The 15,165-nt window shown below is 41.2% G+C and overlaps 1 protein-coding gene across 1 annotated transcript in view; it reads right to left on the reverse strand.

The window, feature by feature from the left end:
• Window positions 1-15,165, reverse strand: part of LOC126260772 (sorbitol dehydrogenase-like) — a 146,702-nt gene that overhangs the window by 25,644 nt on the left and 105,893 nt on the right. The window contains exon 5 of the mRNA XM_049958110.1: window positions 2,981-3,165. Within this exon, the coding sequence (XP_049814067.1) occupies window positions 2,981-3,165 (185 nt within the window). The remainder of the gene's footprint in view (window positions 1-2,980; window positions 3,166-15,165) is intronic.

Here is a 15,165-nt window from a genome sequence, read left to right on the forward strand (position 1 = left end):
TCTTGTTCTTTAACCATTTCAGTACCCATTTACAAGTGCACTGAGTGTAAACGTATTTCTAGACCACGTTCAAGTAAGAAGTCTGCACCCAAAATTCATTTGGTAACATTCACTAATACGGAAGTTCAGTTCAAAGGTAATTTGAAAACTATATCAAATACTTTTGTCTGTTCTCTATCTGAGTCCATTTGGTAAGTACATGGTACATGTATGACCATAATGTGTAAATAACACAATCTGAGGTAGGCACTCATAAGATCCTGCTGTACAGGTAATTCACTGGTACTCACATTGTCAATGTTTGGTTTGAAGATAAATAGCTGTAGGAAGTGTGACTGGCCATTGATTGTCGGAAAGCAATGGCAGTTGCGTTGAAATTTTTTGTATCATTGCAATCAGTGATCTGTTGAGTATTAACTGGTGAGCACTTTTTCTGTGACCAGTTGTGCCATTCCTATTTGGATGAGCACAAGGGCAGTGCACTTTTAGGCCTATGTTCGAAACGTGTGTGGTACCAGTACAATGTCAGTGTTTGTCAACATTGTAATGTGCACTTTGGCAAAAGTGATACAGGTCGTTGCTCTCCCTGCTGCTTTGAGTCAGCATTTTGTTTTCTGCTTGTGCCATCTGTCACTTGTGTACTCCGTAACATGCATATCTGTTTGAAGAGCGACAGGTGCTGCTATCATGTGGTGTGCTGCGTAGTTGTTTGGAAGATGATGGACGTGAACATAGCGTGACTGCTGATGTTGTTGCCATTGTGAAGTCATTTAAAGATTGTATCACACAACAAATTCTGTCATTTTGAAGTAATCTGTAAATTTTGTCCACAATGTGTAACTGAGCAAGCATGTCATATTTACCATTAGAAACTACTGAAATTTTTACTGGAAGTAGTAGTTGGTTAAGCCAAACACACCACAATGTTCCCCTTGCTACTTCAGTTTGTGTGAGAAGAGCACATATATGTTGCCAAAATTTATGACCGATCAACTGTTCAGTATGTCGGTCTAGAGATTTATGTACTATGTCTTTAAGATGTTAGTATTTACATTGCTGTGGTGTGTGATGAATAATGTCTTGAAACTAAGATTAATGTTGAGCATCCAAAGCACTGACAGCAAGTATAAATTGCATTTCATTACTGCACACTCGATAAGCTGTGAATGAAAGTTGCAACATTCTAAACCACAGATCCAGTTGCTGTGGCAGATAACATGATACGTGCATTCTGATGCACAGCATGGCCAATGTGAAGTTAGTGGCAGGTGAAATGTTCATAGGAAGGAGAAAACCCAGTATTCTAGTTAATATTCCCTTTTCTTAGAGCTGTTTGAGTATATGGATATCACTAATTGCACTATCCAAATCACCACTAGGCTGTTGCCAGCATTTTTACATCACATTTAATGTTATGCTCAAGACTGTATCATCTTCATTTGGGACACCACTTGTGGGAATGTTAACCATAGCAAAATTACACATAAACTGATGCAGAGAAACAAACAAGATTGTAAATATACAGCCAGGGAAAAAAAGGGGGGGGGGGGGTGCCAGCAGCACTGAGAAGAAAAGGTTGGATGTCAATGTAAGTTCATACATGTTCCAGATTACTGTTGGGAATATAAATGATTATAGTTGCAATTCTCTGTCACAGGTAGAATGCTCACCAAAGTGTGTCAGTGTTGTATGTGTTCTGTATTACCAAACCTGATAGAGTATATAAGTGGTGTGAACAGAGCATCAGGTATTGTGTGATCTCTAGGAAGGACACGAACATGCTGTGTACTTGTGGGAGAAGGTTATTAGTACCAGACAGAGTTTGAAAGGGGTCTCACTGTGAGTCTCCATTTGACCTGCTGGGCTAATCGTGCAGTATCCAGATTTGTGGGACATTTGAAAGTGACAGTAGCCCAATGTTGGACTGCACAGGAATGTGAGGGCAGGCACACTTGCTGTCAAGGTTCCGGTGGAACATATGTGACCACCAAAAGGGAGAGCGACGTATTATGCACCAAAAGAAGCACATTGTAACGACTTTACATCTGTGCCTGACATCCAGGAACAAATAATGGAGACCCTGAAACATTCTCTGTTATCCTGCACTATTTGTTAGAAACTAGCAGCACCAGACTAGGGAATTACTATCCCATGCATAGGCTGCTGTTAGCATGACACAATAAAATTTTGACAGATGTCTGTGTGTGGAGTGGTGCCGTGACCGGGAAGTACGGACTGCTGACGAGTGGCCTTACAGTGATGACCACCGTCGATGGGTGTGGTGATGACCTGGGGTGAGATCCCACTCTTCAAATGATATGGAGAGAGACAGCGGTTTTACTCCTTGTGACAGGTGAGAGGGGTCATCGGGTACAACTTCAGGTCACGGCCGATAGTGGTCGAGCGAACTCGGTGCCGCAATGGTATGTTACGGACATCTTGTATCCTCATGTTGTGTCTCGTGTGACAATATCGTGTTGCCATTTTTCAACAGGACAGTGATTGTCCACACATCGCAGGTGCCTCTATGAACTATCTGCACGATGCTGAAGTCCTTACACGGCCAGCAAGCTTGCCAGTCTGTTCCCGGTAGACCCTGTGAGACCAGTTCGGATGTCAGAACTCCTTCCCAGTGCCAGTACTCAGACCAGTTAAGACAATTTGAGCCAGCTTGCCTCAGGTGAGAATACAGTGTCTTCATGATGCCCTCCCCAACCAAATCAGTGCAGGCATCCAGGTCAGATGGGATGCAATGTCATATTGATAAGTGAGCTCATACTGCCAAGTTTTTTGTAAATTTGACTCTGTATTGTAATCATTGAAATAACATCACATACCTTCTCAACCTGTGAAGTTTTGTTTCATTTCCTCCTCCCATTCTGGGTGCTTGGCTTGTTTGTTAGGCAGTGTAATAAACTTAATCACACACACACACACACACACACACACACAGTGTATTTACTATGGCAATGGGCGTTACCTGTGATCAGTATGTTGGTGGCACCCATGGCCTTGGCTGTGAGCACGGTCACAAGACCAATCGGCCCTGCTCCTATGATAAGTACAGAGGAACCCAAGGTGATACCTGCTCGGCGACATGCGTGGATAGCGACAGACAGTGGTTCCAGCATGGCACCTTCTTCCAGTGACACATTTTTTGGTAGCCTGTGGGATACAAAGTAGTGTCTTAGTAGCTGTTTGGAACATTGTTATCAAATGGCTAGTGCAAGAGTACTTAACATTCACAATTAAAATAATCGAGGTATTTAAAATTGAAATTTTTACTAAGAACAGTATGTTCCACAAAATTTCGGGCGAACTGCTGGATGTTTGCAACTTCCTGCCACAATATTTCGGTGCAGTCTTCTGGCCATTTCAGGTGATACTGGTGAAAACTGTCTGAGCTCTGGTATTTAAGGCCCCTCTGGCACATGCGTGGTGGATTCACTTGGTGTTGCACGTGCGCTACTTGGGCACATTCGATTCTTCTGCACTATGCACCCTCCGTGGTGAAAACTCGCCACATCCATATCAATTTGATTGTCTTCCTGGAGTTCCCTCACAGACCTACGCCGGCTATGGAGGACACAAAGTTTTTCGACGATTGGGTTCCGTGCCGAATTTAATTGGTCACCGCCATCACGATTAATAAGAGACTCACTGTCAGACAGCCATATTTCCACGGATTCATTAATAATAGAACTCTGAAAGTTAGACGTATGGGCCACAATTTTTGTCTCATTGTAATTCATGGCACGACCAGTGGAAATACAGTGTTCGGTGATGGCAGACTTACAAAGGTGAAGGAGGTGAGTATGCTGCTGATGTTCTACAGTGCGATCCTGCACAGTATGCGTCGTTTGTCCTTTATAAGATTTGCCACATTCACACGGTCACACGGTGTGACGTGGGCCAAAGCAAACTGGAGCCACGACAAAGCTACGACGAGGCAAATAGTGAAGTTCGACCGACTTTAGACACGGATGCTGGAGGGAGTTCATACTCGACAATCCATTATTAACTTGATGGGGAAACCTATAGATGATGCGACTGTGCCTGTGTTAGCAAGAGGTCTCAATTTTGCTCCTACACCTGTTTTACCACCACTACTGGACTCGGTCAGTTCCATCAAAGAAGCTGAGGAAGTGTGCTCGGAGTTCCGTCGTGTGTGACAAGAGCGACACCACCAAAGGGCAACATCTCGCCTATGGAGAGGGCAGCCTTCTGGAACTTGCGAGCAGACCCGGATACAGTGGTACCTAAATCGGACGAAGGTAATGCTACTGTTTTAATGCTACGGGAGGACTATATTAATAAGATTAAAGTTTTATTAAGAGACTCAACATATCACAAAATAGACAGAGATCCTACTACCCGAGTGGTGAGGAAAACAGCAGAATTTCTGACTAACAGTTCCTTTCCAAAGGAGGTAATTAAGAAACTAAAACCAAATAGTTCAGTTCCACCTAGGCTATACGGATTGCCAAAGATCCACAAGGATAACGTGCCAATTGTGAGTAATATTGGAGCAGCCACTTACGACTTAGCAAAGTATTTAGCGTCTTTGCTCAGACCGATGGTAGGAAAGTGTCCACATCACATAAAGAATTCTAGTGATTTTATCAGCAGACTTAAGTTATTGCAGCTGCAAAGTTGTGACTTGGTCAGATTTGACATAGTTTCACTTTTTACAAATGTACCTCTCGTGGACTCACTACATCTCATTGGCGACAGGTTTGGAGCTGACATTACAGCGCTGTTTGAGCACACCCTCTCTTCTACATATTTTTTATTTAACAACGAGTTTTATGAGCAATCAGACAGTGTCACCATGGGGAGTCCTTTATTTCCCCTGGTGGGCAATCTTTTTATTGAAGATTTTGAGGAGCGAGCACCCACCTCAGCCACTTTTAAACCAACAGTAATTTGGCGATATGTTGACGATACTTTTATAGTTTGGCCTCACGGTTTGGATCGTCTGCGAGAGTTTCTACAACATCTGAACTCCATACACGAAAATATAAAATTTACTATGGAGTTTAAGAAGAAGGGTTGCCTGCCATTTTTAGACGTATTGGTGCAACGTAAGAGCGATGGCACACTTGGTCGTTTGGTATATAGAAAGCCCACTCACACAGACCCTTACTTGCAACCCGCTAGTTGCCACCATCCGGCACAAACGATGGGTGTTTTGAAGACATTGATTCACCGAGCCCACGTTATCTCTGACACCGATAGTTTGCAAATGGAACTGGAGCACCTGCAGACTGTATTTCTGAAGAATGGGTACTCGTCCCAGCAAGTGGAGAGAGTGCTGCAGACCTGTAAACGATGGAACAAAGAAGAGGAAGAAGCCATTAAAACAACTGTCTATTTACCATATATTGGTAATATTTCAGCACAAATAGGCAGAATACTAAGAAAATATCAAGTGAAAGCAATCTTTCGCTCTCCTGCAAAAATTTCGTCGCTGTTGGGATCTGTCAAAGACGACCTAGAGCTGCGCAAGGCAGGTGTTTACAGGATTCCGTGTGAATGTGGCAAATCTTATATAGGGCAAAAGACGTGTACTGTGCAGTATCGCATTGCAGAACATCAGCGGCATACTCGCCTTCTTCAGCCTTGTAAGTCTGCCATTGCCGAACACTGTATTTCCACTGGTCATGCCATGAATTAATGTGTGACAAAAATTGTGGCCCATACGTCTAACTTTTGGAGTTCTATTATTAATGAATCCGTGTAAATATGGCTATCTGACAATGAGTCTCTTATTAATTCTGACGGCGGTAATCAATTGAATTTGGCATGGAATCCAATCATCAAAAAACTTCGTGTCCTCCGTAGCGGGCATAGGTCTGTGATGGAACTGCAGGAAGACAATCGAATTGATATCAATGCGTCGAGTTTTAACCACAGAGGGCACATGGCGCAGCAGAATTGAACGCGCCCAAGTAGTGCGTGTGTAACGCCAAGTGAATCCACCACCCATGTATGGGAGGGGCCTTAAATACCAGAGCTCAGGGAGTTTTCACCAGTATCATCTGAAGATGGCCAGAAGACTCTGCGCCAAAATATTGTGGCAGGAAGCTGCAAACATCCAGCAGTTTGCCCGAAATTTTGTGGAACAATATGTATGCCGGGAAAGTTTTAAATCTCACAAGAACAGTATGCTAATTTTTTTTGATGATTGCAGCTGAAGCAACACACATACAGTGATAATGTTATCTTCATTGTTAGTTCACTGAATGAGACAGAGAAAACATTGAATGGGGTTCTAGAAAAACCCTGACATATATCTGGACCTGGGCATAACAGTTCACATATTTTGAGCAGGAGCACTCGTGGCTGCACAGATTCTTGCTCGTGAACAGGGCAGTGGTGGCATGGTGGGGTGTTACGGAAATGCACATTCACAATTTTATGAAAACACAGGGGAAGCAGCAACTGTGAAATGGGTGGGTATATTTATAAAATAAATAAAATATTAATTATTGTATATGTATGATAGTGATTGGTTGTAATTAATATTTGCTTATCTGGAACGTGGACGTTTAATTATTTGGTATCAGACGCTTGACAATGGCTTTTTCGTAAATGCAATGTTATTCGTAGTTGACCGTGAAATGTGATTCAAATAATCGGACTTCGTATTTAAATCGTTTCCAAAGACTGCTGCGGTAGGTGCGGACTCAAAATCTAAATCTCAATATTAGAATAATTTGCCAGCCATGTCAATACGTCGTACAGAGGTGACTGTCTACTAAACATAAAAAAGTTTACACAGTTAGTTAAATCAGATATATTCAACGAATAAGCCTACAGTCAAATAATTCTACTTACTTTCATAAATATAAATTCTTTACAGAATCGAGTGCCTAGTAAGATTGCAACTCGCAGTGTTCTTATATAACTTCAAATATGGCAATGTGCCAGTTAATAAAATATCCGTGCTTCCCGCACCAGTTGTTCTGCAAGACCTCTCCCTTCTTAATGAAACATAAGAGTGTCCTAATTGTATTTTGTTTTATCCGATAGCAAAAATGGTGAGGTGTCATTGTGTAATACTGACGTTTCAAACCACAGTGGAATGAATCTTCAAATAGAACAGTTTTGCAAGTTGCCATTATGAAACATGACACTCATGTTGGATACAAGACATGCCAAATGACATTCAGAGTCAACTTGTAAAGCTTTGTAAGTAATTTGTGGCAGCCCAGATAGCCACTTTCATCTGTGGCATTAACAGTGAACCTAAACTTTGAGAAATCTCATGAAGTTATCAACAGCCAGCAAAGAAGTATTATTACTAGATTAATTTTGTTTCTTGGGTGAGATAGACATGTTTATGGAAGAGAGTAGCATGTACTCCTAAACTGAAACAACCTTCATGGAAAAGTGACGCTGCATTCCTTGCCAATGCAACCACCCATTTGAACTTCTTGAACACTCCACTTCAGGGGCAGGCCCCTCTGGTAACGTATTTCATCAACCATATATAAGCATTCAAAATGAAACTGTCACTTTGGGAGAATCAGTTGGACAGAGGAAATGCACTTCATTTTACAAAACTGCTTACATTGAAGGACTCGTATTAACACAGACTTTGAATGCTATACACCCATTCTATGTACTTTTAAGAAAGAATTCCAGTTTTGATTTAAGGATATGACAGCACTAGTGTGTCTTTTTCTTTTATATATTAAGGGAATATTGATGATATTCAGATGCATCTGCAACTTGATAAGACAACATTCTAGATTTCTACAGGCATTTCCCTCAGGATTGATTTCCTCATTTATACAAAATGGCTCCAGGTATAATACCAATATTCAGTTGCATGTATATTTATGAACAAGTGTCTTCAATAACGAAGAACAATAAAATGCCTTCGAGAAATTGTAACACTGTAACCTGAACTGCTCACAAAGAATTGCAGTGATGAATACATTAGCTCTCGTACAAGAGAAAAATTGAGAAAGAAGATGAAGAGCGCAAGCATTGATAAAAAACATGACGTGTAATATCTGATTAATAAAATTCGAATTATATATCTACTTAGTTGTATGTTGTATCAACTAAATAAGTTTGGCACTCAACATAAAAGAAGCAGGAAGTGAACTCACTGCCGCAGAATGTAGTTCCTGCGTAGAGGTGGCATGCTTGCATGTCTTGTCACAGGTCAATATTAGAGTATGACAAATGCAGAGCCGGCAACACAATGAACAACAATCATCTATCATTTATTAAAAGTAGATATAGGGTTTTGTCATAGATGTGGAAACACCTCGAGAAAAACATGCTTCAACATAAATGCATGTGCTAGCCAAGCCTGCAGGTTGAGCTGTTGTATTTGACCACAAATGGCACTTGTGCAGTGTCCTCAACTTTGCCAGTGTCAGTCATGGTCAGAACAGTGTTCTATGTAATTGTGAGTGTGTTATGTCAGAGCTAAGTGAATTTGAATGTGGGAAAATTGTTGGTTCTCATATGGTGGGTGCTTCTGTAGCCAAGGTAGCCAAAGTGTTTGTACCACATACAGTGAAAGTGGAAAGTTACAGTGTGGATAAAAGTGGGTGTTGTGTGATCATGTTGGATGGTTATTGAAAAGGATTCAGGAAAATCTGGTGCTGAAGCCATAAAACCTGGACTCTGGAGCAATAGAAAAATGTCATTTTGTTGAATGAGTCTTGTTTCATACTGTCTCTAACTACTAAAAGTAAAACATGGTGGGATTCAGTGGTGATTTGGGTAGCCATATCATGGTATTCCATGGGATCCGTAGTATGACCTTTGTCCCTCAAAGGTGATATTGTATCCCAAGACAACTGGCCCCCTGTTCACACAGCTCAGGTCATCTCGTCAAAGACTGGTTTTGTGAGCACCAGAATGAGTTGTTGCATCTCCCCCGCCACCACAATCACCAGATCTCAATATTATTGAGGCTTTGCAGTCTGCTTTGGAGAGAAGATGCATGATCACTATCCCCTCCATTATTGTTACCTGAAATTGCAACATTTTACAGGAAGAATGGTATGAGTGTCCCATGAAAACCATATACAGCCTGTATTTATCCATTCTGAAACAACTGGAAGGTGTTGAATGCCAATGGATCCTACACTGTATTAGGATGGTAATGCATTGTGTTTGTGGTTTTTGCTCATTCCTTTATATACATACAAATACTCAGCTTTAGTATGATGATGATGGTGATGATAACGATAAGATGTGGCACTAACTAAAGTTCTGAATGCTGGTCTAAACCTATTTCAGTGTATGATGAACAACTGATATAACAGTAATTCCAATTTGGTTCTCCTATCGGTATCTAAGTTCTGTCTCTGTTAACAACACACACTGTAAAACTTGTCACATACTTTGACACACTACAATGACTGTGACAACTGCTGGTGTTGTAAGTGCCCAGAAACTAATGGCAACTGAACTGGTTTAGCGAAGTTGTGCATGTGCTTATATCTGTGGTGAGCAGATGAGTGTCCAGTCGTGAACCTTTTATCTAGTGTCAGGTGCAAGTAGTATGCAGTCCCTGTTATCAGCACCTAATGGCGTTGGAACATAACTACGGTTTACAAAAGGGTTAAGGAAGGAGGTATGGTACAGGGTGTGAATAACTGTTAGCAAAAGAGAGAGGCCAGTGGGATTGCAGGATCTAAGGGTGTGTCACAGACCTAGAACCTCTATCTTTGGTAGCCCTTGTAAATAACACCACCTCTACTACTGTTCATACACCTCCCACTTTGCTCGATTGATCTAAACCTGGGGTCGCCAAACTACGGCCCACATGGTGCATCTGGCTTGTGAAGCCATTTCTCATGTGATGTGCTGACTGTGCTTGAATTTTTTTGATAAACACATGGAATATGAGAGATTGTGATATAATTTAAATTTAAATATTATGTTTTGAATAGTAGGAGATCTTCACACTTGCGGAAACCTCCTATCCCTATGTGCCTTAAATTTACTATTTGAAAATTCTGGGATCTCAGTTCATATGCTGTATCATATGTCAGAAAGCCCTCTGTAGGACAGGTTTAGATATTTGTTGTGTATTTTCTGCTGTGAACTCCATTAGGAGACATGAATTTAATCACTGTCAGTCCCAGGCTTGTCTTGAAGAAATTGATTCAGAATTCTGAGACTTGCCTTATACCACGGCAGTGAGGTGCCTTAGCTGTGGTAACATCCCATTTCGATTTTTAAAGCTCTGATACAAAATAGATGAAGATGTGGCTCATGATAGTCACTTTGTCAGTTAACTGGCCCACAGTGAAAAACGTTTGGTGACTTCTGGTCTAAACCCACATTGTTGTTTTCGTAGTCTCTCATCTGTTCCATCTCCATCATCTCGCCCTGACCCCACTCCCATTCGCTCCTCCACTTGGTCCTCCACTTGGTCCTTATCTCCCAGCCACCACCTTTCCTTCCCTCCATTCTTCATCCTCCCCCCCCCCCCCCCTGCCCTCCCTCATGTCCATTTCACCCACTCCATGTGACGTTCTTGTGACTGACTAGTACGTAATAATAGTTGCAGTCTCAGACTTTCCGTGGATGATGTGCAGTAACTGTAACTGTTCCAGATATATTGAGACAAAATGTTAACAGAGTGCAAAAACTGTCAAAAAGCTTTAATGTAGAGCAATATAAAGCCACGCATTTCTAAAAACATAAAAATGTAGCAGCATTTGACTATGCAGTTATCATGCCACAACTATAGTCAGTCATAATATTATGAAAAGGATAGTTGCTACTCACCATATAGCAGAGATCCTGAGTTGCAGATAGGTACAACAGAAAGACTGTCGGAAAGTGAGCTTACAGCCAACAAGGCCTTCATCATACGTTCCTGTAACCTTCTTGATCTCAACCTTTGTTAGTCATTGTCCTTACCCATCTAGCTCCTTTCCTGTTCCCATTCCAGCACTACGCAGCCCACTGTTCGACCAATGCCCCCACAGTCTTCTCTCCTTATCCACTCCTCCTCCGTCTAATCTACGGGCTGCACCTAGCTGCCCTACCCACTAACTACCTTGTTCCTGTATGCTCCCACAAGCAGCCCTTTACCATACCAGTCCCCACCCCTACCCTGCTGTCTGTCCCTCTCACGCGGCCTCTTCCTTACCCCCAGCACCTGGTTGCTTCTCCGAAACTTAAGTGGAAAATTTCAAGAATTGGGTTTCAAGGTGAAACATGTAAATTTTCTTCCCTCCCTGATCTAGCAGACACATAACCTATGAAGAAAAAGTTAGATTACTGTGTTAAGATAAGATTAGACCAACAACAGCATGTACAAAGGTGTGCTATCTGATGTCCATCTGTGAAAGGAGTAGGAAGGAACTCTAGTACAAGTTATAACAAAAATTACCATCTGCCTCATATTTTTAGTATTTGGTTTGAAGAACTGGTCCTGTAGATGTCCTGCTGTAAATAGTTAGGCTACCGGTAGTCTAGTCTTACATTGTATGTAATACTGAGTAAATGTATTACTGTCATTGTCTTCGTTATTTTCTGGACTCGATCCATCGAACTTGTGCTGCTGACCAACTGAACACAACTGTGGCTAAAGGCTGCAGATGCTGCTGCAGCTGCACATGCAGAATCACACTCACAGCCACTGCCCGTGAACCACTGATGTGCAAATGCAATATCACTCACTGGATCTTGGCTATGCTGGCCATCCATGCACATCATAGCCTGTATGACCCATAACAGCTGGTGACAAGAGTGAAACTATTGTTCAGAATGACGATTCCAGTGGGCACAGGGATGCTACCTGATTGAAGTCAGCAGCACTGGCATCATTTATTGAGGTGTGAGTGTTGTCAGCATAAGTCATCTGTCTGTATTTCCTCTGTGTCTGTAATAGCCATTAGTGACAAGATGTTGATGGGTGAGAAAGTTACTGCACAAAAGGCAGTGCATCATCTGTTCAATGAGGTTGCACAGCTGTATCCAAATAACCGAGATTGATGCCTGAGGGCAGCCAGAAGAGAGGAAATGTGTGTCTGCAGGAAATGGAGCAACAGATTAGAGAGGGATCCAAGATTCAGAGTGGTGCACACTGGACATGTTTCTGCATGGACTACCAGTCAAAATATTGCAATTGGAGAGATAAAAAAAACTACTCAACAAGTTGCGGCAGGAGAACACGCACATTAAAAAAAGTTTAACGTATGCAAGCTTTCAGAGCCAATGGCTCCTTCTTCCGGCAGAAGGGTTGAAGGTGAAGGAAAAGGACAGGAAAGGTTTAGAAAAATGGTAGAGTTCGGAAAAGTTGCCCAGAACTCTGGGTCAGGGGAGACTTACTGGACAGGATGAGAAGGAAGGTCTTTCCTTCTCCCCTGAGGCGGGGTTCTGGGTGACTTGTCTGAATTCTACCCATTTTCCTAAACCTCTTCAGTCCTTTTCCTTCATCCGTCTTCCTTTCCCTTCAACCCTTCTGCTGGAAGAAGAAAGAAGCCACTGGCTTCGAAAGCTTACATATCAAAACCTTTTTTTGTACGTATGTTCTCCTGCCACTGCTTGGTGAGTAGATTTTTTAATCTATCCAATTACATTATATTGTCAAAAATTGATTATTTTCATTGTTATATTAGTCAAAATATTGTGGTATACTGCATGGGTCCGTGTGTTTGTTAAACAGATGAAGAGGTGCTGTCACTACTAGGTAACACTACCAGTAAATACAACCACTGTTGAACAGTATGCAGTGTCAGTAGCAGATTTTACTGCATGTGGTAGTATAAGAGGATCAGAAATGTGTAATTTGCCAGTACATAATACAGTAGAATAATTGCTATCCTTTCTTGGTAGGTAGAGTACAACACTCTGTGGCACATGCCTGCCATCAGCTGCACAAATCTAAAAAGAACTACTCCACAACAGGAAAGGAGTAACTTACTTGTAGTGGTGCCTGTGTGGCAGGAATTTTTGAAAAATAACTAATGATTTGGATTTAAAGTGGACTCTTAATCTCAAAGACCCAACAAATAGGATCATGAGGTGGATGCTACAGTATTTCTCAATGAATTTGACTTTGAGGTGAAATGCAGACCAGGAAAATTACATGTTTACACAGATGATTTAGGGCAGAAAATAATGCACATTGCAGCAAGTTAAAGAGCGTGAGTTACAATGGAAGCATGTGCAGCACAAGGATGTGCAATTTCAATAATTTTCAACACAGCCCAAATTCAGCACACACAGTGGAAGTCTTTGATGGGAAACACAAATTGGCATGGTGAATCATGATCCCAGAGAGTGCACAATGAGGTGCTGTGTCAACAACATGATACAATCCATGTTGGACATGATGGTGTATGTTGATTATGATGTGTTCGGGTCATCTGGGTAGAATGGCTCGCATACATTGTATTAGCTTAGGGTGCTCTGAGGTGGACAGAGGAACTGTGACAGTACAAACAAATTAGTGACACACAAATATACACTTTATTGGGCTGCAATACTTAAGTTGTATAGCAACTCGTTGGATTTGCTTGTGAACAGATACAACTAGCAGTGGCCTGTCAAGGTGTGCATTACTGAATCAATGTCAACAAGACTATACCCACCTTAGGCGTCAAACTGTCAATTATTTTACGTAACAGCTGCCCCTATGCAAAGGCCCAGTTCTCCATTACGAACTGCAGCTATGAACAGCAACCCTGAGACTCTGTACTAGAACTGTTGTACACCAATGCTGAACATGAACCCCCAGTTGTTGCCTTTGGCTGCCAGTTGTCACAACGTGGAAGTCCATCACACTGACAACAGTGCAGAGGTTGCTGACTGGGCTGCACTTGTGACTGGCACTTGTGGCATCATTCACAAAATGTCTCAGTGTGCCAGCTATGCTTCTATCCATTGGTGAGGACACAACAGATTATTTATTACAATGCAGCAATTTTATCAGTGGACAGATGGGAATAATGAAGATGAGTAGCCAACTAAGCATAACAGTGCACAAACCTGCTGCTTTTGCCATCACACATTGAGTTGCAATTGTAGACATTACACTGACTCAGGCAACTCCAACATGTGAACCCAATCAGGTTGCAATGCAAAGGCTAGGTGGGGCGTCAAGACACATCACAGCCTGTATGACCCATAACACCAAATTTGTTAGTGACGTTTTCATCATTTTGAGCTATGGTATATTTAAAAAAATAAAAGTCACAACTTGTTCATATTATTTAACATACAAGAACCTTTTAATACATTTTCCAAAAAGACATTTTAATGGAGAAGCCTTGGAGAAAAAAAATCATGAATACAGTTTCTTGAATATTCTGTGAATAATAAACAATAGTATTTTCATGTTGATGAACTGCTTTTGAAACTAAATGCAACTTATCTTCTCCAAAGAACTTTCCTTCTCACTTCATGACTGAACATCATTGAGAGGCCTCTTTGTGAAGCTAATTGTTTTATTGTTTTTGAATAACAATATAAAAAAGTTCGGTGTGAAAGTAACACAATAATATTTTTCAGAAATATTGTGTACTCCTTCAAATTTTGAAAGGAGTTCAACATTCTTGAAAAAAACTTTTTAACAAGCTTCTGCTAAGTGTTAAACAGAACATTGGGAATTCACATACATATAGAACAAACTTTTTCAGACACTCTTTCTGGGGTTAACATGGAGTTTCTGATATATGTAGTTGCAAATATCTATATTAAAACATACACATGGCTTAAAACCTATATAATAAAACTGTATTTACATTTTGCATATTACAAGATGTGTATTCAAATGCTATACAAAGTTATTGTTGCCAGACAGTGTACAAAGGCTAGAATGTATACTTTTTCAATATTGTTGTACCTAGGCAACCCTCCATCCATTCTAGATAACGATACCTTAGAAGACCTGGAAGTAGCTGTGTAATATCCAAATATATTCCCCTTGCAGGAGCTAGTTAAAACCTGAAATTGATAGTAGTGACATTTTTTGGCAGTGTTTAAATAAATATTGAAAGATTAACTTAATGGGAAGTGTAGGTGACATATTGGTTACAGCAGACAAGAAACCCAAATCCACCAAGCTAAAAATGAAGCTGCATGTGAGATTTTTGGGCAAGACTCGGTATCAGGGATAGGCACAAAATTCTAATAGGATCCTTCTAGTGCACACCAGACTAACCCTGAGAT

The sequence above is a fragment of the Schistocerca nitens genome, chromosome 5, assembly GCF_023898315.1.
Source record: "Schistocerca nitens isolate TAMUIC-IGC-003100 chromosome 5, iqSchNite1.1, whole genome shotgun sequence".
NCBI lineage: Eukaryota > Metazoa > Arthropoda > Insecta > Orthoptera > Acrididae > Schistocerca > Schistocerca nitens.